The following is a 23,060-nucleotide window of genomic DNA, read 5'->3' on the forward strand; positions in this document are numbered from 1 at the left end:
GTATGCAAGAAGTACAACTGAGGAACAACGTGTGCAATTAGCGAAGCATCGCGTAAAGACAGGCGAAAAAGGAATTAGAATAAGAAAGTATTAGAAAAATAGAAATAGAAAAGGTGCTACTTATATCTAGCTCCACATCGTAGCTTAATTGAGCTGAGCTTCGTCTGCGGGATGCACTCTAAACGCAATTTGCGCTTGCTGTCTCCTTTATATTTTGTGATGTCGTGCTTGTGACCTACTTCGTGCAAGTGGCGACCCTTCTCAAGAGCAGACGCACTAAAACGCGTTTGCCAGCTGGTCAAGCCTCGAAAAACGCAGCGCAAAATAACTAGCAGCGCCGTGGGTGCACCTGCACTGTCAGGACTTGCCTTCCCGCCAGGAGCCCTTTACACAACAGTGAGCAACAGCGAGTTTGGCAGTTAAAACGCAAAGATGTGTATTTTACAACGTGTCGTTAATTGGAACTGTCTCATTTGCAGTCCCGAAAGGGAGGAGGCATCGTGCCCCCTCTGGCCTGCCTCCCAACGAAAACAAACGCCTAAAAGCACAGCTTGACATTCCATCGGCGCTCCTCGGTGGGAAGGCATGAAAGGGACACGTGTCATCCTTTCTAGATGACTTGGCAACTACTGAACGCGCCCACGACTGCAAACGACTGCGCAGGAATCTCCCAGAAGTCCGGCGACGGGCCTTGTTATCAGAACGCATGTCTAACAGTCGAACGCTACATGCATTGTTGAAAAGAACACTGTTGCTGCCGCTTCTCTTTGCCTTGGGCACCAAACGCAACAGCATACAGACTTCGGATTGTTCAAAAAGAAACACCGCCGCTTCTCTTCAAATATGGTGCCGAACGTAACAGAGCCTTCTCTGCGTCTCCCACTACACATGCCAGTGCTGTCCCTGCCGCCGCTTGGAGCACTGTTCGGAAAGACCTTAGCTCGCGCCTTACGATGGCTGCCTGGTGCCTATGATACACAAGACCAGCCCAATGGCAAAACAATGTCATTCCTCAGTTCCCAATATGTTGTTGTACAGCTATATTATCTGAATGTTCAAAGAAAGTGGTGAATGCATGGTGGTTACAATACTGGGTTTGAAATGACAATAACGGTGCTTTAAGTCAAAGTATACCCACTCACAAGCACATTTTTGTTGGTTTGAGTGCATGAAACAAAGTGTTACAAACAAACACACCAACAAAACTCGCCGATTTCATGGCTGCTAGCACTGAAAGAAGACAAAGGTGGATGTACAGTAGGGTCCATTGTTAAAGGGAACACTCCAATGAGCACCTTTCATTTTCCCGGCCCTCTAACAGGAAGTAATAATAATATCTGGGGTTTAACGTCCCAAAACCACCATATGATTATGAGAGACGCCGTAGTGGAGGGCTCCGGAGATTTCGACCACCTGGGGTTCTTTAACGTGCACCTAAATCTAAGTACACGGGCCTCAGACATTTTCGCCTCCATCGAAAATGCAGCCGCCGCGGCCGGGATTCGATCTCGCGACCTTCGGGTCAGCAGCCGAGCGCCATGACCACTAGACCTAACAGGAAGTGGACAGGGAAGCATTGTTCATGCACTGCACGAGTCTGTCAAAAAGAGGCTGAACTGTCCACCACCAGTAGTTTTATGCAAATCTAAGCCACTATATTTTTGTAAGAGCGAAATCCAAACATGCCCTGGACCCGTCTGTACATGACAAGATGGCATGCTGACATGTGAGGAAACTAAATGCAGCTGAAATTAACAGCACTACACAATGAACAAGAATAAATAAAAGCAGTATCTTACTGGCATTGCTTTCTCTTTCTACTCATTTACTTTCTATTCTAACTGACCAATGGCTGAATAGAAATCAAGAGTCATTCACTGTCAGCTCAACAAGGAATTAAGTTTGATCTCGGAGCTTAATAATAATAATATCTGGGGTTTTACGTCCCAAAACCACGATATGATTATGAGAGACGCCGTAGTGGAGGGCTCCGGAAATTCCGACCATCTGGTGTTCTTTAACGTGCACCTAAAACTAAGTACATGGGCCTCTACCATTTCGCCTCCATCGAAATGCGACCGTCGCGGCCGGGATCGAACCCGCGACCTTCGGGTCAGCAGGCGAGCACCGTAACCGCTATACCACCGCGGCGGACAATCTCGGAGCTTGATTAAGAAGTGACACCTTAGAGGAATGCGCACCACGATAATGCCGATTGGCACAAAGGCGACAGCGAATGGGTGTGGGCATTTTACTATGCCTGTGAATCATATTTCTTTCAGTGCATCAGCATTCTAGTTGCTATTTTAAGCTTATTTCTCAATTTCATTCTTGTTATTCAGGAAAAAACAAAGTATCTACACCAACGAAAAACACACGTGTCACTATCGTGAAATTCCGAGCAAGCGTTCCAGGGCCACTCCCCCTCCCGCTCTGCACCCCGATCATGCATTGCATCCACGCAACAGTGGTCTGCTTGAATCCCCTCCAATCCTGCTTAAGGGGAGATGCGGGTCGAAAAACGCGAGTTTTCTAAAAAATTATCGATTTTTTGTTTTCACCTGTTTTGTTAAGATTAGTACCTCTACTGTTCTGAAAAAAAAAATCTATGTCGAGACTCAACTGGAAATGCTTTAAAATTGCGTCTAAAGAGCACAAGGTGGCTGTCAAAAGGCCGAAAGTGTGTCATCTTCGTGCACCTTGCCGCTGATAATGCGCCGCCGCTCGCCATTGTCGACCGCATGAGGCGAAGAGCCGAGCCTCACTCTTCAAATAACGACTGTTTCCCGCGCTGCTGCAGCGCAAGAAATAATAAAGAGAAGCACGCTTTTGCCGCCTTTTCCGAGCGCCGCGACTGGCTTTAAATCACGTGGTACGGATCGGGAGCCGCCATTGGCCGCTGCGCGCCTGTGTGTGCTGTGAAGCCTACTTGCAGGATCCGTGTCTCGTCGAGCAGCGCAGCTGAACAACGCTTTTCTCGAGTGCTTATCCGTTATGGATGAAGAAAGCCGTAGGAAGCGCGGTCACCGGCCTGTCAAGTTTCAGGCGGCGCACAAATTTCGAGGACGCCGGCGCAAATCAAAGCCGAACACTCAAACGACGAAAAGATCGTCTGCTGCCGCAAGGCGTAGTGGCAGTGACGCCGATGCGTCCGACGAGCTTGCCGCGGCATTCGAATATGTGAGTGCCTCCCAGAAAAAGATCGGACTCTTCGAAGACGAAGAAAAATCGCAGGACGACGAGTCTTCGTTGATTGCTGATGTGACAGCACTGAACATGCTTGTGCGCGGTGCAATGTGTCCGACGTGTCGCCATTTGGGATTACGTGTCCGGGAACCGGCCGACAAGCGGAAAGGACTTGCGTCGTTCGTGGAACTGCACTGCCCAAACAGTGAGTGCCCCGAAACTGTTCTTTCGGCGACATATACTTCGCGGCGAGTAGCTTCAGGCGGGGAGGCCAGCGTGAGCGCGGCGGATGACGGACTGACCGTGAGGAGAACATACGACAGCGGGAGCTCGCGCGATAGCTACGCTGTCAACGTGAAAGCTGTTGTGGCGGCGCGCTCTGTAGGCATGGGCTACGAGCAGCTGGTCCGATTTGCGGCAATTCTTGGCTTGCCAAAGCCAATGCACCAAAAATCATTCACTGCAATCAGCCGGAAAGTCCGTGATGCGGCAATGGATGCCATCGGCGCCAATCTTGCGAGGTCGAGAGAGCTGACAGTGAAGGAAGCTGGCGGGGACGACATTGCCGTTATGTACGACGGAACGTGGCACAAACGCGGCCACAAGAGTCACAATGGCATCGGCACTGTTGTGTCACTCGACACTGGACTTTGTTTGGATTTTGAAGTCCTGTCAAACTTCTGCCTAGCTTGCAGTAGGCACAAGGCTCTGCCAGATGAAGAGGAAGAAGTTTGGCAAGCATTTCATAGCCCTGTCTGCGAGCGAAATGTTGAATGTTCAGCCCATGCGATGGAAGCAGAAGCTGCAGTGCGCATTTGGCAAAGGAGCCAAACTTATGACACACCACTGCGATTCAGCAAATTCCTCAGCGACGGCGACTCAAAAGCGTACGCGGCAGTTGTTGAAGCGAAGGTATATGGTGATGCTGCGATCATTGAAAAAGAGGACTGCACAAATCACGTAGCCAAGCGCCTCGGAACCGCTCTTCGCAAACTCAAGGAGCCACTGCCAAGAGGGGAGAAGCTGAAAGATACGGTGATACAGAAGCTGCAAACCTACTATCAAGTGGCCATCACAAGCAGTAGGGGCAGCATTAAAGCCATGCACCGGGCGATATGGGCCTCATATTTTCATAGTCGCTCAACAGATGATGCGAACACCCACGAATTCTGTCCAGATGGACCAGAATCCTGGTGCAAGCACAAGCGTGCTAAAGCCTTGGGCGAACCTGCACCGGCTCACACACCCCTGCTCACCAAGGCCCAGGGAAAGGCAATTTTCCCCATTTACAAGAGACTAACCGACGAGAAGCTACTGACCCGCTGTATTCAGGGCAAAACTCAGAATGCAGCGGAGTCGCTCAACAGTAAAATTTGGCTCCTCTGCCCAAAGACAAGATTTGCCTCAAGACATGTTGTGGAGATGGCCACTGCTATGGCCGTTCTCTGGTTTAACCGAGGACACTCCAGTTTTGAACGTGTTCTCGAAGAGCTTGGTGTGCTCCCGCCTCATGATCTGGTTGCTCTTGGCACATCACGGGACAGCACACGCCAGAAAAAAATGTCTCAAAAACTAACAGGAGAAGCAAGGGCTCGTCGGCGTGCGCTGAAGAAAAAATCTCTTGTCGAGGAGTCAACTCGAAAGAGGCGTGAGGGCCAAACCTATGGTGCTGGCGCATTTTAATGGCAGTGGCCACTACAAGGAGGATTGTTCTTTCTTGTGTACAAATTTCGTCGCATTCAATGACATCTTTGATAAATAAACATGCAATTTTGACTTTAAAACTCGTTTTTCTCAAAACACAAATTTTGCCATTTTTGTCAATGTGCCCCTCCTTTTTCGGGTACTTCTGGTGCTCAGATCTGCATGAAATTTTCTCCAGATTTTTTCCAATGTACGAGAAATACAATTATCTTGTTTAAGTTTCAATATTCTCAATATATAATAAAAAAAAGTTATGTAAACTTTTATTAGGGTAGGAGAAATATGAACTTCCCACGTTAAAATTTTTCACGTCTAGTACATATTTTCTATGGACTTCCTAATTAGTTATTTGCATTCCACACTTCATTTGAAACATTATGAACTATCAATTGTAAAAAATTATTGAAGTTTAGGTCTGAAAAGAGGGGGGGCAAAAGGCTTAAGTTTTTCACTTTGTCATGTTGCAGAACTAAAAGTATGCAACTTGCAAGAAAACTAATTATATATTTGAAATCAGCATAAAAAGTTCTATAAGCAGCTCAAGTTTCATTGCTCTAGAATGAATATTAAAAAAAAAGTGTCTTCGACCCGCATCTCCCCTTAAAAGCCCAATCTCTTAAAGTGCCTGCATGTGAAATTTGTTGTCAAAATTTGATTCTTTGTTCCCAAGCATAATGATCACCCCCTGAACTTAGTGCAAGACACGCATTACGATTTCCAGGGTCCCGTGAGCAAAAGCATGGCCTTCAAGATCTGTATTCTAAGATTGTGCCTATGTCCACGTAGTCAGTTTAAAGTAAGGCCTCTGAGATCGGCGTTTGTTGCTTAGCGTTGTTGCGTTGACTCATCATCGGAGGTGTTTCCACGCCATGCTTCCCGCGGTTTGATCGTGCTGACGTTGCGTTTCTCGTGTTTGCGAGCCGTTGTTGTAACGCATCGTGCCAAGAAAGAGAGCAAAAAGACTTTTGAGGAAGTCCACATGCACTCTTTTCTTTTTCCCAGCGGGAAAAATTTGCACGCCACCATCTTGAATTTTCGTGCCATTCCGAGAAAGGCAGCCCCCCACTCCTCCACACACACACACACTTTGCCGGCAATTTCAACTTGTTGGGGGGAGGGGGCCTGCTCGAAATATTACTGTATATAATCCCTTCAAAAAAGATAGAGAGAGAGAACTTTTTTTCGAAACAGGAAAGAAGATGGCTTTTAAAGGCTTGTTTTTTTTTGTTAGACACAATAGTAATGAGAACTCACAGACAGTAATGACAAGAAAAGTATAGGAGATGTTATCTGTAATAATTGGATATAAATGAGAAGAAAGCAAAGTGGACGAAAAGATAACTTGCCGCCGGCAGGGTCACTCTCAAAGATTTTAGATCTGCAATAAACACTATGAAGTTGCACTTGGTGACCAATATTTACCTTCAAAGAGTTTAACTAAGCAAGCATGCTGCACAGTGCAGAATTTTTTAACTACAGCTTATATCACTAAACTTTTTAAAAAGAGATATTCAGCATGCCCCGCATACCTCCTGCGTCTCGGTTCCGGTGACACTGCTCTCTCATTTGCAGCAGGTGTTTCTGGTTCAGTGGCCACTGGCTCATCGCTTGGTGCTTGGGCAGCTGGGGCCAACGCGGGTGGGCGCAAAGAAAGCCTGCGCTCAATCTCCTTCTGGATGGGCACCGGAATTCGAGGGAACAAGGTGGCAAACCACTCCAGCTTCGTGAGCATGTGGCGCAGCATGTCACCAATGCGCAGCACCTGGCCACCACCTGCTTTCACATCCAGCTCCTGCAACAGCATCCACACAACACTGTCAGCATTGAAACCTGGCTAGAAACAAACACATGAGCAATAAGCAGGCAGCACTTTTAACAGAAAGGTTGTCGTATGCACGAGCCGTGTGGTGTGTGACTCTCGCCGAGTTATATGTACCAACATTTACCAGACCAGACTGCATGACAAAGTGCGGTCAGCAGGAACTTTTCACACTTGTTTATTTCTTATCATACCTTGCCCAACGAACACCTACCACCTCTAACCCCCCCCCCCCAAACCATGACAAAGTGATGAGATTTTCCAACAAAATGCAAAAACTAACACGAAAACCTGTGTTGAAAAAGGCTACTAAGAATTATAAGAAACAAATAACATGTCAGGAGATCCTGTGGTTGTGTTTAACTGATGCTTGAGTACTATGATAATTTTAGGAAGGAGGGAAAGAACAGGCGAGAGGAAAGGCAGGAACGTTAACCAGTTTCGAATACAGTCAACGTCCGATTTTTCGGACTCCCTAGGAACCGCGAAATCATCCGAAAAATCGGGCAGTCCGAAAAAACTAATTCATGCATTTTTATTTTGCTCAGGCGGTCAAATCACCACAGCCACGTCTGAAATAGCTTTAATGCCCCCCAGTACAGTTATCAGGCATTTTGGTGCGTGCCCAGGCTCTTGCAAGTACATTCGGTACCTGCCGTGAACCCCATTTAACTACGTACGTGCCAACCGCCACTTTTGCATCTCGTGATGAGCGCCGCTGATAACAGCCAAGCACGGAATAGATTACGGCTCTCTCGCATGAAGCGTTTGGAAACGATGACACGGAACACAAAGACTGGCGGAAGAGTGGACGACTAGTCCGGCTTTCCCCGATGCGCACACACATCGCCGAATCTCCGGCGATATGCAGCATTTGCTGCCTTGTCAAGCCGATCGTTTCTAGTTGTGTGCAGCACATCGCCGACTAAGCTGACGCCGTCACTATACTGTTGCTGTATCGTACGCACGCATTTATCATGAAAGGGTTCGTGATGCACACTTAGTTCCTGACCGCACACGGGCGCGGCAATGGCGAGCTGGTTTCGTCCGTGAAGGCAATGCATCTATGCGGTGCACTTAGCGGTCTCGCAGAAAGAGGCAGCAGGAATGGCGACGCGGCACATTTGGGTTCTCGCCCATTAAATGCGTGCAGTACGCATGCAACTATGCTAGGCCACGAGCACTACCGAGCAGTTAACTGAAGATGTTCCATCAGCTTACAGCGCAAAAACGACGAGGACAGAGACCAAGAATGCGACGACATGAGCAATAAGCATTCTTGGTCTCTGTCCTCGTCGTTTTTGCGCTGTAAGCTGATCGAAAATGAACTATAACCAACTAGCCCAGATTTCCCTTCTTGTTAACTGAAGATGCTTATCGTAAGGGTTAATTGTCAGCGATTAAGCCGTACTGGCGCATTTGCCAGCTGCCGCCATCACGCCTCCGTGCATTTCCGCAGGGTAGCATACCGGTTATGCCAAACTGGTTAATATTTCTGTCTTTCCTCTCTCTTGTTTTCCTTCCTTCCGCTGCTTATCTGCACATCGCTGCACGACGCCGCGATAGCGGCCCCTTTGAATTTCTGGTCTGCTTCACCCCATAACGCTTCGGCATTGTGGCAAAGCTGACTTTCGGACTCTGCTACTGTCGCAAGGAGATCGACTCGCGAAAGCGCTGGTTTGAACCTACAAGATGATAGACGCGGCAGAGGTGGGGGCTTCAAATAATGCCTTTCGGACCTGCAATTTGGGCAGAAAGTCCGAAAAATCGGACGCAGAATAATTTCAGCGTCCGAAATTTTGGACGTTCTAATACATTGATGTCTATGGGGCTGGTGACGGTGCCGCAAAAGCGTCTGAATTTTCGAGCATGCCCGGAAAATCGGGCGTCCGAAAAATCGGCAGTTGACTGAAACTGGTATGCTACATTACACTGGGGAAAAGTATAGGGGAGTTTGAAAATTGGAATGTCATCCTGAAAAGACGTCGCGGCTGAAGGTAACAAAGGCACTGTTGAAATTTTGGAAAGTGACAGATTTGCACAGGGTAATAGTGGTGTGTACTGCACCAGACGGACGGACTGTGACAATGTGTGTGCCTCCCTTCCCCCTTTCTCAATCATGACTTTTGGCGTTCAAACACCTATAACAAGGTTTCCATAAGGAACCCATAAAAGCACTGATGTATAAATTTAAGCATGATGATGTCCTGTGGTTGCAAAGTGCAAGGCAAAGAATGTGGCTAAAGGGGTCTTGAACCACTTTTCCACGTTATCATCGAATGAACTTAGTATCTGAGTTTACTGCCTCACGAACCAATTTCTGAAAAAAATTTCTCAAATCTGTGAAGAACGAGCGGAGTTACAGGGGTTTGTTGCACGCTTTAAGCATTTTCTCCCTTTTTTCTCGGCCCGACGAGCGCGCTGGAAGCTACCGAGGGAGGGATGGCAAGGGGGAACGAAGTTATGCCAGCGCGCATCATTGCCTTGAATGCATGTGACGAAACGCACTCGCTCTCTCTCACTGTGATTATTGGTGCGCATGAGTGTGTAATGTCAGCACACCTTGTGAGTGCGGCATCGGCACGTGGCAGCACCCTGTGGCAAAAAGCGCATCCAATCCAAACGCCACTCTTAATTTATGTTGGCTTTTCGCCAACAGCAGGCTATCTGTTGCTCGACATCAAACAGCAGGTGCCCTTGCCCACCAAAAAGAGCATGCCTGATAAAATGGTAACTTCGCGCTCCGCTTCTAAACTCTCCTTGCTGCGCAAGACTGCAAGATTTGGCTGAACTGTTCATAGCAGTGTTTGCTTTCCGCAGGATGTGTTTTCTCGTCAAGCCTGAGGAGTGGTTCATGACCCCGTTAACATACAGTATAACATTTCTGAAGGGACTCTGTAACACGACTTCAAAAAGCAGTGTTTGCAAACATGACATATTCCTTGACACGTATTGTTTTATTTATGTCACAAAGCATCAGTTCCTTTCAGTGCATATGCATAGTATTACTATGCATACCAAGAATGCATCTACTGCATAACTCGGAAACGTTATATCGATAGAGAATCATGCAATCCGTTGCTGATGTGTAATGAGATTTCGTTCAAGTGAAACAAATGAGAGATGTGTTAACCACAAATGCTGCCACAGTTACAGGAAGTTGGAATTTCTGAAATTGATACGCAAAGAAAACATTCTTATAGATGTTTATTTTTTGCATATTATTTAAAATTATTACCATTAAGATACAAGCTTAATATACACAAACTTTTGCATCATTTTCTTTTTTCTGAATTTCTCATTTCTAGGGATGGGCGAATAGTGAATTTGAGGTTCGAAGCGAACAGTGATTTGGTCGAATAATTTCGAATCGAATGGTTCGAATAGTATTTACCGAAATTATGAAAAATGAGCATTTTTGTCATGACCATTGCACAATACTTTTAAGGATTGGAACTAGGTATGAGTGAATGTCACTGTTTTGGTTTGAAATTAAGTGGAATCAGCCTTGAATAGTATCAAGATTTGAATAGCAGTAGGGCGCAAGTTATAAGTGGTGCAATACGTTACAATTTAAAAGTGACTATACTTAGCGCATATAAGCCCATATAACATGCTTTTAAACTTAAAAAAATATGCACATTTAACCTTGAAGTGTGGCTTCGCGGCAGTGCATATTTCCCCTGGATGGGTTGTTTCACAGCACAGCAACCAGACGCTGCAGTGAAACCACCTTTACAGGGGGTTATGTGCGGTCAAATACATATATTCGTTCATTTCGAATACTTCGAAATTTTGAATAATCTGAATTTGTATCGAAGCGAATTTGAATACTGTAATATTAGTTCGAATATTCAAAATGCCTGAATATTCGCCAATCCCTACTCATTTCTTTTGTCAAAAACTTTGTGCATAATGTTTGCCCATTGCTTGTCAGTTTTGGATCCGTAAGTAAAAACAGCAAACTCCAATGCCATTGACGGCAGCTCCTGGCATCACAGTCAAATGAAGTACTGCTCAATATCTTTAAAACGACTATGAAAAGGGTTAAAGTACAGACGTGAACTGTGGTTCACCCTCAACCTGATCCAATGCAAAAAAAAACAGATTTCATCAATCATGTGCAATGTGCTGAAGGTGCAGTGCTCCTGTATGCTACTATAGAGCTACTGCTGTTGCTTTACATTTCTGCATACCTTTGTGAAAACAGTTTTCTGAATACTTATAAGCCGATTGTTGAACCAAAACTTTAATTTTCGAAGTTTAGAAGCATACCCAAGTATCAAAATATCATTTCTACGATGCCTACTCCAGTTTGCATAAAAATGCGGTCAAAGTCAGACAACAACCTATGAAACAGTTCACTTCAGCAACGATACGGGTATCCCACCACCAATTTCATGTGCTCACAATAGTATCACAAGCATGCTTCCCTCTCATAAGCCACACCAATACTGAAAGAACAGTGCTACCACATCTGAAGTGAGAACCCTGTGTGCCTTTAAAAATGAGGCAGAAAGTGCGAGATACCAATGTATGTCACCTATACAACGAAACCTCCAGAGAAAATGGCAACCTAAACAAAAAAACTATTATTTGTTAATTACTTTTGGTTCTGGTGTAAAAAACAAATCACAACATTCCATTTCAGCTCTCATTCATGCAAAAACAATGTGTTCTTGGAGAAGAAAGGACGGAACAAGCCCCGAAAAGGGGAAAGGGGCTAGTTCAGTTTTATATCCTGCTAAAGAGTCGCTTCAGAAATGTAAGTTTACAAAAGCCTATGAACACAAGCATAGTTCCTCATCGAGCAGAAAAAATCCAGTTGCAAGATCGACAAAGACATTTAAACAAACATTTTTAACTCTAACTGCAGAGCACCAAGCCACACACCTCAATCTATTGATAATGGATGCTTCACCTCTCATTACTTACAGATTATTCCACATATGCACAAAGCAGACGCTATGGGCACTGTGACAACTATGCTTCTAATTTATGTCAAAATTATGAACAGAAGTGAAATAAGTGAAACATCAGAGGTTCTATAACAATGCAATTAGTCTGTGAAGACAGTTCAGCTATTATCGAGAGCCAACCTAAAAGGCAGTAATTCCCAACCTTGAGGGCAAATTGCTGGATAATAACACTCGTGCATACGCATCCTTTCTGGTCAGCATATTGAAATGCAAGGCCCACAAGCCAAGCTAGCAGAACACTCAAAAACCTGCAACAACAACACCACTGGCTACCACAGGATACATAAAACCCTTCCTTCTTCCATACACATGCACCCTCTCCCTCAGCAAGCAAACATTGCTAAATGGCCTGGTCAAACGTTCCAAAAACCTGTTTAGCTGCCTTCTATCATATCCCTTTACTAAGAAAATACTGCACTGCTGTGTTGCCTCCCCACCAGGTACTTGCCCGATTTCGAGCGCAAGGCACGTGTGGGTGTGCGGGCGCAGCCAGCCCGGAACCACTGAAAAAAGAGGCAGAGGTACATCAAGAGCAGCAGCTACACTCGCCGCAAAGGGGGGAGTGTTACTTTTGCTGCAGGGCTGCCTTGCTTGGCTGGCGCAGCCACTGCCATCCGGGTGGACTTGCCTCCGTTTCAGCTTGTTCAGGGGGGTGTGCTTGCACGGTCGAGCCTAAAAGAGCCTACGCATGCAACATCGGCACTGCTGCTGCTGCTGCTGCTGCTGATTGGGCTGGGCAAACACCACCAGAAAGGCCGTGTAGAGTGCCTGTTTTAACTAGTGAATGCTGCAAGCTGTGACATCCTGAGACTGAGAGTGAAAAGTACCAAGTGATCTTCAAGATCTGCTTCTCCATAGAGTGCTTATATGTTGCCACATGTACTCGCTGACGAAAACTTTGGAAACTGGACAGGCACTATAAAAAGCTTCCATTATTCAGATGTAGAATCCCAGCCGTACCTAGCCCAGGTACTTCAATTTACTGCAAGAGCAAATAAAAAAAAAATCCCTCACAGGTCTACACCAATGTGACAACTGATAAATTATTAAGAGCAAAGCTGTACAAACGAGTTATTCACTCTTTGGAAGTATCAGGAGTCTGTTTGCTGGCTCACAGTCTCGCTCAAATGCATGAACAGTATACCGTATAAACGCGTGTAAGGGCAGCACCCCGTTTTTTTGAAGTGCATATTTAAAAAAAAAAATCCGCGTAAGGGCCGCACCCACACTTTCCTCAACCAATACGTATTCAAAATGCGCGCGCGCGTAAGCTTCTAGGCGTAGTCGATAGATGGCGCAAGGAAACGCAACCATCATCATCGTCACCAGCGTATATATATATATATTTTTGGGGATTTTATTAGTGTTAAGATGTTCGTGAAGTGGGCTAAAAATTTTAACTTTTTTATTAGTATTCATAGACCCGCCAACTAAAGGTTAAAGCAGGATTTTATCTTTAGCTTCTCACATCTCTATACAAACTAATACAAACGCTATCGGCGCTATCCATATCGGCATTAGCATCACCAACTTTGGCATGGCGTTCGCGTTGTTCGGTTTGTGCAGTTCAGCCAGCCATTTGCTGTAGTTTTGTGCACTGTTCGATGACCTTCGTGCTAGCTTGTTTTCTACACGGCGTTCACGTTTTGGCAAGATGGGCAAGTACCTGAATAGCTACACTGCTGGCTATAAGTTGAAGGTGATCGAGTATGCTCTCGAGCATGGGAAACGTGCCGCCGGCAGAAAATTCGACGTTGGTGTGCTCAAAAAGAAGCCTTGCGAAACACCAACAGCACTAAGCGCGCTTTCCGAGGAGAGCAGTGCAAGTTTCCCGATTTGGAAGAAGACTTGCTCCGCTATGTGACTGAAGTGCGGAATGATGGTCTTGCACTCACAACGGACATGCTGCGTGTGAAGGGACTAGCCTTGGCGACTGTACTTGGGTGGATCCTATCTGCGTGGAGCTCGGTGTCGACGGATATTGTGTCCCGAAGTTTTGAAGTTGCCGGATATCTAACAGCTTGGATGGCACGGAAGATGACTGCTTGTGGGGTGAAGGCGCTTCGCAGCACACCATCTCATCTCGAACTCCAAGTCTGAGGACTCGCCAAGTGACGACGATTGAGCACGTATGTCGCAAGAAATCTCGTATACTGCAATAAACGCTCTTTGATCGCTAACTGGTGCGTTTTTACTTTAAAAAAAATGTCGTGTGTATGGGCCGCACCCTGAAAATTGGCCGTCATTTCTTGAATAAAAAGTGCGGCCCTTACACGCGTTTATACGGTATGCGGCATTCCAGTGCAGCCAAGGCATGCTGTTCTTAGTATGCATGATGGCTCCAATGAAGGCTGCACAGCAGCACTGCGGCATCTGCTTTAACCACTGCAGCCATACACACTCCTGGTTGACCTCCAACGTGAAGTTGGTATAACACGTGAGAAAAAAATTACACTATTAGTTAAATAAACTGCACATATAAGTTGATGGCTATTTAAATGAAATATATGTAACAGCTCTTATTTTATAATCCTTAATTTTTATGTTTCAAAGAGAATTCAGGACTCCAAAACATGTTGCATTTTTTTTACATTTTGATCCACCATTTATTCCCAAGGATTATAACAAATGATGTGCCATGTGCCAAGAGGCAGAGTTCCCTAGAACATGTCTAATGCAATTATTCCTCATAAGGACGGGCTGACTTCTACACTGAGTTGCATGATAGGCAATCATAATTTCACAGCCTGTAGATGTGAATGGCCCGAAGTGAAGAAAAAACCAAAGTAATTTAAGTAAATACCAAACCAAAGTAGGAACAACCAAGGAATACAAACATAAATGCATAAACTGCAGCTTATGAGTGGCACCAATAAAAAGTCTTCTCTTAATGCATTCACATGCACAACACAAGGTAAATGCTAGCATGCCCTATGGACAATTCAAGAGGCACACAAAACATGCTGCGTATATGCACTCCCCATTAACTACAATGTTTAAATTTAGTTTCACACCCAAGACACTGCACAATTAGAATACGCTGACCACTCAACTTCGTAGATCTGTCACTACCAGCAACGACTAAATTTGATACAGACATATGATTTGTGTACGACTGTAAAGGTAGCAGTGCAGTCTACACATACTACATATTCTGACTACATTCTTCTTTGAATTAACCCTAACGAAAAGTTGAATTGAAAGCTTGTATTGTTTATTCGCTCAGTGCATTTTACAATTGAAAATAAAATCCCAGTAAATTGCTATGGGCTGAAACACCCTAATTATCCAACACAAAACACTCTTGATATCTGAGCCCGGGCTTATGATGCAGCTGTCATATGTGCAAAAATACTGCAGCACAAGAAGAACAAGAGCCAACTGGCATGCTGCAAGTAACTCGGGTAACTAGCTGCCAGTCAGATAGCCACACGTTTCCCGCAAACGTTGGTGCCCACACTGCCACTAAAGGTACTTTTTACAGCACTAATTAGGTAGCACAGGGTGGCATACTCATGCCATGTGGACATACGACTTTCACGTCCCGTCTTTTAACAGGGATTACCAAACTTTATTCTTTATAAAAGTAGTCGCAGTGACATGAATTAAATTAATGGATATAAAAATTATTAAAGTATATAGCATAAAATTACGTAACGCTTATAAAGATCTTCCTCACAACTGAAAATTTCACAGTGATTTTTATGAACGAGCACAAAAAAGAAAAATCCCACCAGACAACAAATATGCACCTTTCTGAGAGATTCTATGATGCAATTTCTGCCACAGTTAAAAATTAAAGCACATCATATCATATCCCCACATTACCACTAACTTGCAGTCAAGAATTTTAACAGTAGAATCTCAGTGATATTTGTGGCTGATATAAATTTAAGGTTGACACAAAAATGATAAATGCAACAGCTTTTTTACTGAAGCTCTTCTTTTTGAGGCATGAGATAGATTTCGATGTTGCATGTTCGTCAGACACGCAACATTGTTGTGGTCCGGCTCGGTCAACATGATAACATCGGCGTTGCATAAGTTTGGGCAACATCCGAGGTTTTCATGACGAGCTGTGCCAGCGAAATGAGTGCGATAGCATCGCATAGTTCTTGTTACCAGAGTGCGTTGGACCTGCATTCTTCTATTTTCCTGGCTTTCTGTGTAATGTACAGCCGCTGTGCATAGAACTTTGTTGGCGTGACGTCAAGTTGCGGTTGCTGGAGCTGCGGTTCAACCTAACTGATTTTTTTTCTCATTCTGCTCTATTATTCGAACAGTATCGCGGCACTTCCAGTGTAAAGAATCCTTCGACGACCATACTTACACAAAACAGGTTGAATTTCAATTTAACAAAATTTTGACATAACTAAGTAAATCGCAAATTTTACCTATATCATTAGATCGAGGTTAATCGTATTACATGCACAAGTAACCTGCCTGAAGTTCATGGAAGTGCATTTTAATGTGTATCTGAAGAATGTGTTCTGTCATGTTCACAAATGAAGAGCTGCCAGTACAGTTGAACCTCGTTGATTCGAACTCCGAGGCTATAGAAAATCTGTTCGAATTAACCCGAGTTCACACTAGCAGGGGTCCCTATGATTACAGCACACAATACAGTGCAGGGTTCGTACAGGTTTCAAAGGAGAAAATTCAAGGATATTCAAGGACTTTCAAGGCCCTATAGGAGGATTTTCAAGGCCCTCTTCGAGAGGTAATTTTTTTTCCCATGTCGAAGATCTTGAAACAGTGCTCTCAAAAGGTCTGACATTTATTGCACAAAGAAAAATACATGTCACAATACAAATCTGCTTGTATTGCACACAATAAAAAATAAAGATATGTTTACCAAATATCACAACATAAATTGCTTCAAATGCACAAAAATCTTCAGGAAGCAGCTCCTTATAGCTGCCCACTTATACATATCACAATGCAATTCTGCTTGTATTGCACGCAATAGAAATAAATAAAGATAGCTTCATCAAATATCACAATGCAAATTGCTTCAAATGCACAAAGCACCTAGCGGCTGCCCACTTCAGGCGAGCTCCAGAAGCTTTTGCTGAATTTGGACGTTGAGCGAGTGTAGCTCACCAGTCTTCTCCTTTGCCGTCTTCCTCAAGCTATTTGACTTGACAATGTGTGCCACATCGTTTGCTGCCTCTGCTTTTTCCGCATAGGCATCTGCAGAAGCCATGAGGTCATCAATTGTCAATTCTAGCCTTTTTTTCTTTCTTTTCATTCCATCGAGCTCTTCCTCTATGCATTGTTTTTTCCTCTGCTGTGAAGCTTCAAGGTTTTGCTTCTTCTTGGCTTCTAAGTATGCTCCATACTTGTGTCTAGCAGCTGACACTGCCATCCTCAGTTCCCTGGTGATTGGAACCTGCAGAACACCACCTGCCTTCTCAACCGCATCACACACAACCCGCTGTGAAACATAGGAAAGGTCCTTGAGATTCTCCACGCACACCTGTCGGTTCACACTGAATCCACGTTCAACTGTGGCCTGGCCGTGACTGAGGACAAGCAAAAGTTTTACGATGGTCCATAACTCAGAGTAGCTTGAACTAAATTTCAAGAGGTCAGGGTAGAACTCATCCAGCCTATCAACACTCTTGTCATATTGTCTAAGCTTATGTTTCTGCTCGTGCAGAAGCTCCGTGTACTCGGCCAGCACAGTGTCTCGAAAGTGTTCAGCTATTCTACCCGCAGCGATGAGGGTATCCAACACTTTTCTAAAACCTGTAAGGCATTCGTCGGGCTTTGAACACATCTGTCGCGGGTCCAGGCCCCTAACAAATACAAACTTCAAGGGGCTTCGCTCTAGGACTTTTTTTGTGGCACTGATCAAAAACTGTTTACATTCCATCCGGAACTGAAACACATCCCTTGAGCTTACCCGAGAATTCTTGATAATTTGCTCGGCTTTGTAGCCTATATCCACCTTTTCAAGTGGAATATGATTCTCAACATTATCAACATCGACCTTCAGCAGGCCAACGATTCCTTTGGCAGAGAGGATCGAACATTTCAAAAACTTCATCAGCAGCTTCCTGAGAACAGTTTCTAAATCCTTTGCAAGAAAAAAAGCCATTGGCTTGTCTGTTTGGTACTCTACCAGAAAAGGCTTGAGTGCCATTGCCACACACAACGCAAAATTCAACTTTGCTGGCAGCAAAGCATCACAGCTGAACTCAAACAAGTTGTTGAATGAGGCACACTTCGGCAGATTAACTTCTTTCTTTCTAGCAGCCTCAATGTACTTTTTGATGTCAGACCACACCACCAATGCTCTCTCAATGACAGGGACATTCTCCAACCACCTGTGGGCAACAAACTTGAGAGGAAAAGTGCACTGGCCTGTAACTGACGAAAAGTCTTCTCTCCGTGCTGGGGCATCTTCAAAAAGTGTGCTTAGACTAGACAGCAGGCAATCAAGTCCCCATTTAGTAGCTGAAACTCCTGCTCTATACGCGTTGTGCACTGTGTGAAGTCCACAAGTGCCTAAGTCCACACACTGAACTTGGTAATGTTCTTGCAAGTGCTCTTGGAGGCCCTTAAAGAACTTCAGATTGACATTGGGACCGTCCATGGATATCTGAAGAATCTTTGCCAGGGGCAATGGCTCAAGCGAGCTTAGCAACTTTTCCTGAATGTCATTCGCTGTAGAATGTCCCAGAAAAACGGAGGTATAATATCTTGTCGTCACCTTCTGGGCGGAGTCCCAACACCTCACGTGCACATCCATTTGCTTACTGTGCAGACAGTCATTTGCCGACTCATCGAAAAGTACGACGAAGAATTCACACTGTTCTATCTCTCGCTGCAAGGCCGAAAGAAAGAAAGGCCTGAGTCCATGACATGTCACATATGCGCATTTCTTTTCACCACAAGAAAACGCCTTCGCCACTTCACTGTCCGGAAACATGCGTCGAAATAACTCCCCTGCTTGGGATGACGACCGGTACGAGAAGTGGGATGTGACGACTTTCAAAGTCCAAAGAATTTCTGCGTCAGTGACAAGCTCGTGCGTTTTAGAAGCATCATTTAAGCTTGGCGACTGCAACGGAGACGCTGTAGTGGACTGCTCTGTCGGAACAGGCGTCAGGTAGCTTTTCAACGCACTCCCTTGCCCCATCTTGATTGCGCCAATATGCTTGGCACTTTTCATGTGACTTTTTAAAGCGGATTCACCCATGGCAGTCACATCAAAAGTTTTGCCGCAAAGCTTGCACTTAGCCCGATGCGGATTCGTCGTGTCAGGTGCAATCCAGTGCTTGTAGTCGTCATGGTGGAGCCACGTAGTCTGAAATTTGCTTTTTCCAGGCATTGTTTAGCATATCAACACATCACTTGCACCCCTTGTACTAACACGTAGAAGGCACGCTCATTCCAAAAAGCGCTGGTAGCACAAGGACACGACTAGGTTAAAGCCCGCGCACAAACGCGGACGCCACAATGGACATGCGATAGCGATGGGGCGACTGCGCTCGCAGCCGTTACTACTTCCGCTAGCGCCGGTAGTGACGTTTTAAGCCACTGACACGAAGTCTACATTGAACGCTGCCTCCGAAACTCGCACCAAGTCCAATGTTGCCAGCGGCCAAACGAGATTCGGCTAAATAGGTATAAAAATTGGTACGGTTTCCTGCCGCATTTTAGAACTCAAACAAAAGACAAAAGTTGAGCAAAGAAAACCATTTTCATGATGACAAATACAATTCAAATTTAGCATTCAACAAATTCAAGGTTTTTCAAGGACTGGTCCGAAATTCAAGGTTTTTAAGGGCCTTGAAAACACACTTTCGATTTTCAAGGGTATTCAAGGGTTTCAAGGACCTGTGCGCACCCTGCAGTGGAACTCTGCCACGTAGAACCAGTTACATTCCTGGATGCTACGTTTTCCCAGCACCCAATTCATTTTCAGCCAGTCCTAACATAGCTCTCGTTGATCCAATGCATTGGGAACCTCACTGTTATGTCGCAAACCAGCACTTCGAGCCAGCCCAAATGGCCTTGGAGAGCAGCCAAGTTGACCATTCATGAGCTTGGCCTGGCTTTACTATGGGATTAGCCACACAATGTCACCCATGACGTGCTTTAGATTCCTGCCAGTAAAAGCATAGACCATAAGACCTGTATTTACAACATGACAGCTATGAAGCCACACTGTCAGCAAAAGTAAGGCCACCGAGCTTGGCTTTGGTTGCCACCATCGTGTTGGTGTGGACTCCTTGCCTATGCTTCCCATGGTCTTCACGCGCTGCCTTTTATTTTTGTCGCAGTGGTCATGCAAGTGTGCTGCATGTGCTCAGTTCTTTCATGCCTGCAACTGTGGTACCAATGTAATCGCATACAAAGATTCCTGTTGATGACGCCACTCTCACCTCCGCGATTCTATCCGTCAACAATATCGTGGCTAAATGCAGGGTTGGGGTTTGTGTGCAGCAGTGATGACGTTCAGAAGGATTTGCACCCATGGGAGAAGGAAGGGGACTGCGCTCCTGTAAGTGTATGAGATGACGTCACATAGCAGCACATGAAGTGCGGCCACATGACTTTCGCCAGCTGCTTCAAACATGGTGCCTTCCAGCACACGTAAAGCGAGCACTGGGTTAGTGGTTTGCAAAGTTGCGATGGCTAGTGTCGCATTGAACTTTGTCGTTTGGTTTGGGATTACACGAAAAGTAGTCTGCAGAAGGGCTGTCTTGTTCAAATTGACCAAGGTGCGTGTCTGAGGTTCAAATTAAGGAGTTTTTCCCCATTCAAATACGTCACTTTGCCGGGACCAATGTACCAGTTTGAATTAATGAGGTTCAGCTCTATTATGGTGGTAACAGTTTTGCTGGAGCCATGAGGGCATGTAACATATAGCAAGATATTGAACTGAAGTGCAAGACTGAACAAAAGTACTATATAGCATAGCCCACTTTGAAATGCAACAATGTTTTTTTTTCCTTCCGAATTCCTTTGTTTACATATTTCTGCAGTACATTGTGCGTACGAAACATCGGTCAATGATTGTGCTGGACCTTTCCAGATACGAGTAAATTTCTATAAATCCATTTCTGCTGCCTCAACATTTTAATTTTAACATCCATGTTTAACATGGTCATGCGAGATTTCTATCACTGAGACTCTACCATATGTCACCAAGAGCTGTGCATTTTAAATAAATCAAGAACAGCTAACTGTTGCAGAAACAATAGAATGTCAGTAAAATTTATCGGTGCAGCACCACAAAAAGAGAAGAAAAAAAAAAAACTCCTAAAAATGCAAGCTCTTTGCCCAAGTGGCGCGCGTATTATAATGTAGTAATGACTTGAATACAAGTTTATCTTCGAGCCTTGGTTCTTGATCTTTCTTAGCAAATGCAAGTGTGTAAGTGTGTACGACGTTTGTCAGGAAATCTTATATTTCCCAATTTTACAACATATCCAAATCATAAAGACACTACCACCGCCACCCAGTCTTCGCAAATAACTCCAGGTAGATAACAGTACGAGCAGCAGCAACAGCAGCAAAAAGAAAAAGAGAAAAGGGAGACAATTGTCTTTCATATGATATATGTACTACATGAAAAATCTAAAAAGGAAAGACCACCTGGGGGAGCAGGCTTTAAGTATCCTTTCATGCAAGTGCAAGCAATTAAATTTTAGCTTTGTGGTGAGGTGAACTGCATTATGGCAGAAGTCTGTATGCAGACATGAGTGCTCAATAAGATGTCAAATTGTTTATAATTCTTGGCGAAACAGCCAATGCACTTTGTATTTTTTTATTGTAGCATACTACCCCAGGGAGTAGCAAGGGTGTTTTGTTGAGGCAGCAGTAAGGTTTGTGATCTCACACAATAAGCTCTAGTGAATTTGTTAGGAACCAGCAAAACCAAGAAGGGCCATGTTTACAACGCATGTACATACCTCTTCATCATCAAGGTACGGTTCATACCAATCAATAAGGTCTGCAGGTGGCTGTGTGAACCTGAAAATGAGTGCAATTTTGAGCATACAGCAAGATTTTTCTCATAAGGACAGCATACCTCATGGGGTCCTGCAGGTTAAATACGAATAAACAAACAAACAAACCAATAAATAAGCAAAGATCCATGTATGCCACACCTCACTAGACTGTTCTTTTACACCCACACACTCACACATCCAAATAAAAATAGAACAGTAAGTGAAATCTCGGTATAACGAACTTCAGGGGACCGCGGAAAAGTGTTCGTTATTCTGAAAGGTCGTTATAGTGAAAGCCCAAAAATTTACCATAACAATAGAATTTCAGTAACGCAAACGTCCTACCTTTGCAACGGTACGTCCTTGAACTCGTTTCTCACAACAATGCACACGTGAACGTCAGACAAGGCACGTTTATTTGAAATAGTCCGTGATCGTTTTTTTGACGGGTGCAGCACAAACTCTGCGTCACGAACGATTCTAGACCGTCCGCATTTTTATCCGCCGCTTCGGTCGCTGTTCCGCTTTTTTCTATGAATATGCGGAGTTTCCTCAAGTAGTCCAACGCATCTGTGGCCGACACGGACTCGTCGCGATCTTCGGGTGCTACCGTGACATCGTCGTCCATGTCAACGCTGCAATCCTTTAAGGCCCAACTGCATGCACGCGAGTTTTGAGCGACGGCCGACAGGATTTGCTGTCGCGGAGGGCCATCCATCGCCGTCGCTTGTCGCAGGGGTGCAATCGCGAAACGATGCTATTTCCGATTCCACACGGCTGGCTGATCGCGCTGATAACGCGGACGGACCGTCGTTCTGACCACTGGCCAAGCGCGAAAAGCACGAAAGGCATTGGAATCTGAAATAGAATCGTTCCGCGATAGCATCCCAGGTTTCTGGAAAGCCAGAAAACATCGCTTGTCGCCCGGAAGTGAGCATGACGATATCCAACAACATGGCAGCATCTCTGACCCTTGCTTCGGTTGCAATTTGCTCGTGATGCTTCCAATCGGCGCGTACTTCAAGGAATGCAAGTTATAGACTACCTTATTTACAGCCCCATCTCACGCGGAGAGCGAGGCAGCGGCCGTATTTTGTCGTTATTTATGATCGACGGTTCGTTTTGATGTTTCGGTGGTAGCTTGCTGCATTGGTGGTAGCTTGCTGCAATGTCAACATCGTCGTCGTGTGAGGTAGCCCTTCTCCCTGCGAAGCAACGATGTGAGGCGCTGCGGCTTTTCTTAAACGTTCTATGACAGCAAGAGGAAACGTTGTCGAGATGCGCCTCGTGGACTAACCCCAACATAACGCAGTTTGCAAAGTGCGACGTAGCGTAGGCAGCGTACGCTTCCGGGCGCCCCATGGGATCACAGCAGATACTACTGCCGCGGTTAAACATAAGATT

The 23,060-nt window shown here is 45.1% G+C and overlaps 2 protein-coding genes across 3 annotated transcripts in view; one reads left to right on the top strand and one right to left on the bottom strand.

Moving 5' to 3' along the window:
- The window catches only part of LOC119405654 (pre-mRNA-splicing factor 38B), a 41,450-nt gene that overhangs the window by 12,487 nt on the left and 5,903 nt on the right, over positions 1-23,060 (bottom strand). For both annotated transcript variants that reach the window (XM_049418769.1, XM_037672511.1), the window contains exons 5-6: positions 21,618-21,678; positions 6,420-6,682 (exon numbers count right to left, since the gene is read on the bottom strand). In XM_049418769.1, the coding sequence (XP_049274726.1) occupies positions 6,420-6,682; positions 21,618-21,678 (324 nt within the window). The remainder of the gene's footprint in view (positions 1-6,419; positions 6,683-21,617; positions 21,679-23,060) is intronic.
- On the top strand, positions 2,500-5,491 carry LOC119405644 (uncharacterized). The gene has a single exon (XM_037672484.2). It carries the CDS (start codon positions 2,995-2,997, stop codon positions 4,867-4,869), a length of 1,875 nt encoding a protein of 624 aa, XP_037528412.2. The 5' UTR covers positions 2,500-2,994; the 3' UTR covers positions 4,870-5,491.

This window comes from Rhipicephalus sanguineus, chromosome 1 (genome assembly GCF_013339695.2).
Source record: "Rhipicephalus sanguineus isolate Rsan-2018 chromosome 1, BIME_Rsan_1.4, whole genome shotgun sequence".
NCBI lineage: Eukaryota > Metazoa > Arthropoda > Arachnida > Ixodida > Ixodidae > Rhipicephalus > Rhipicephalus sanguineus.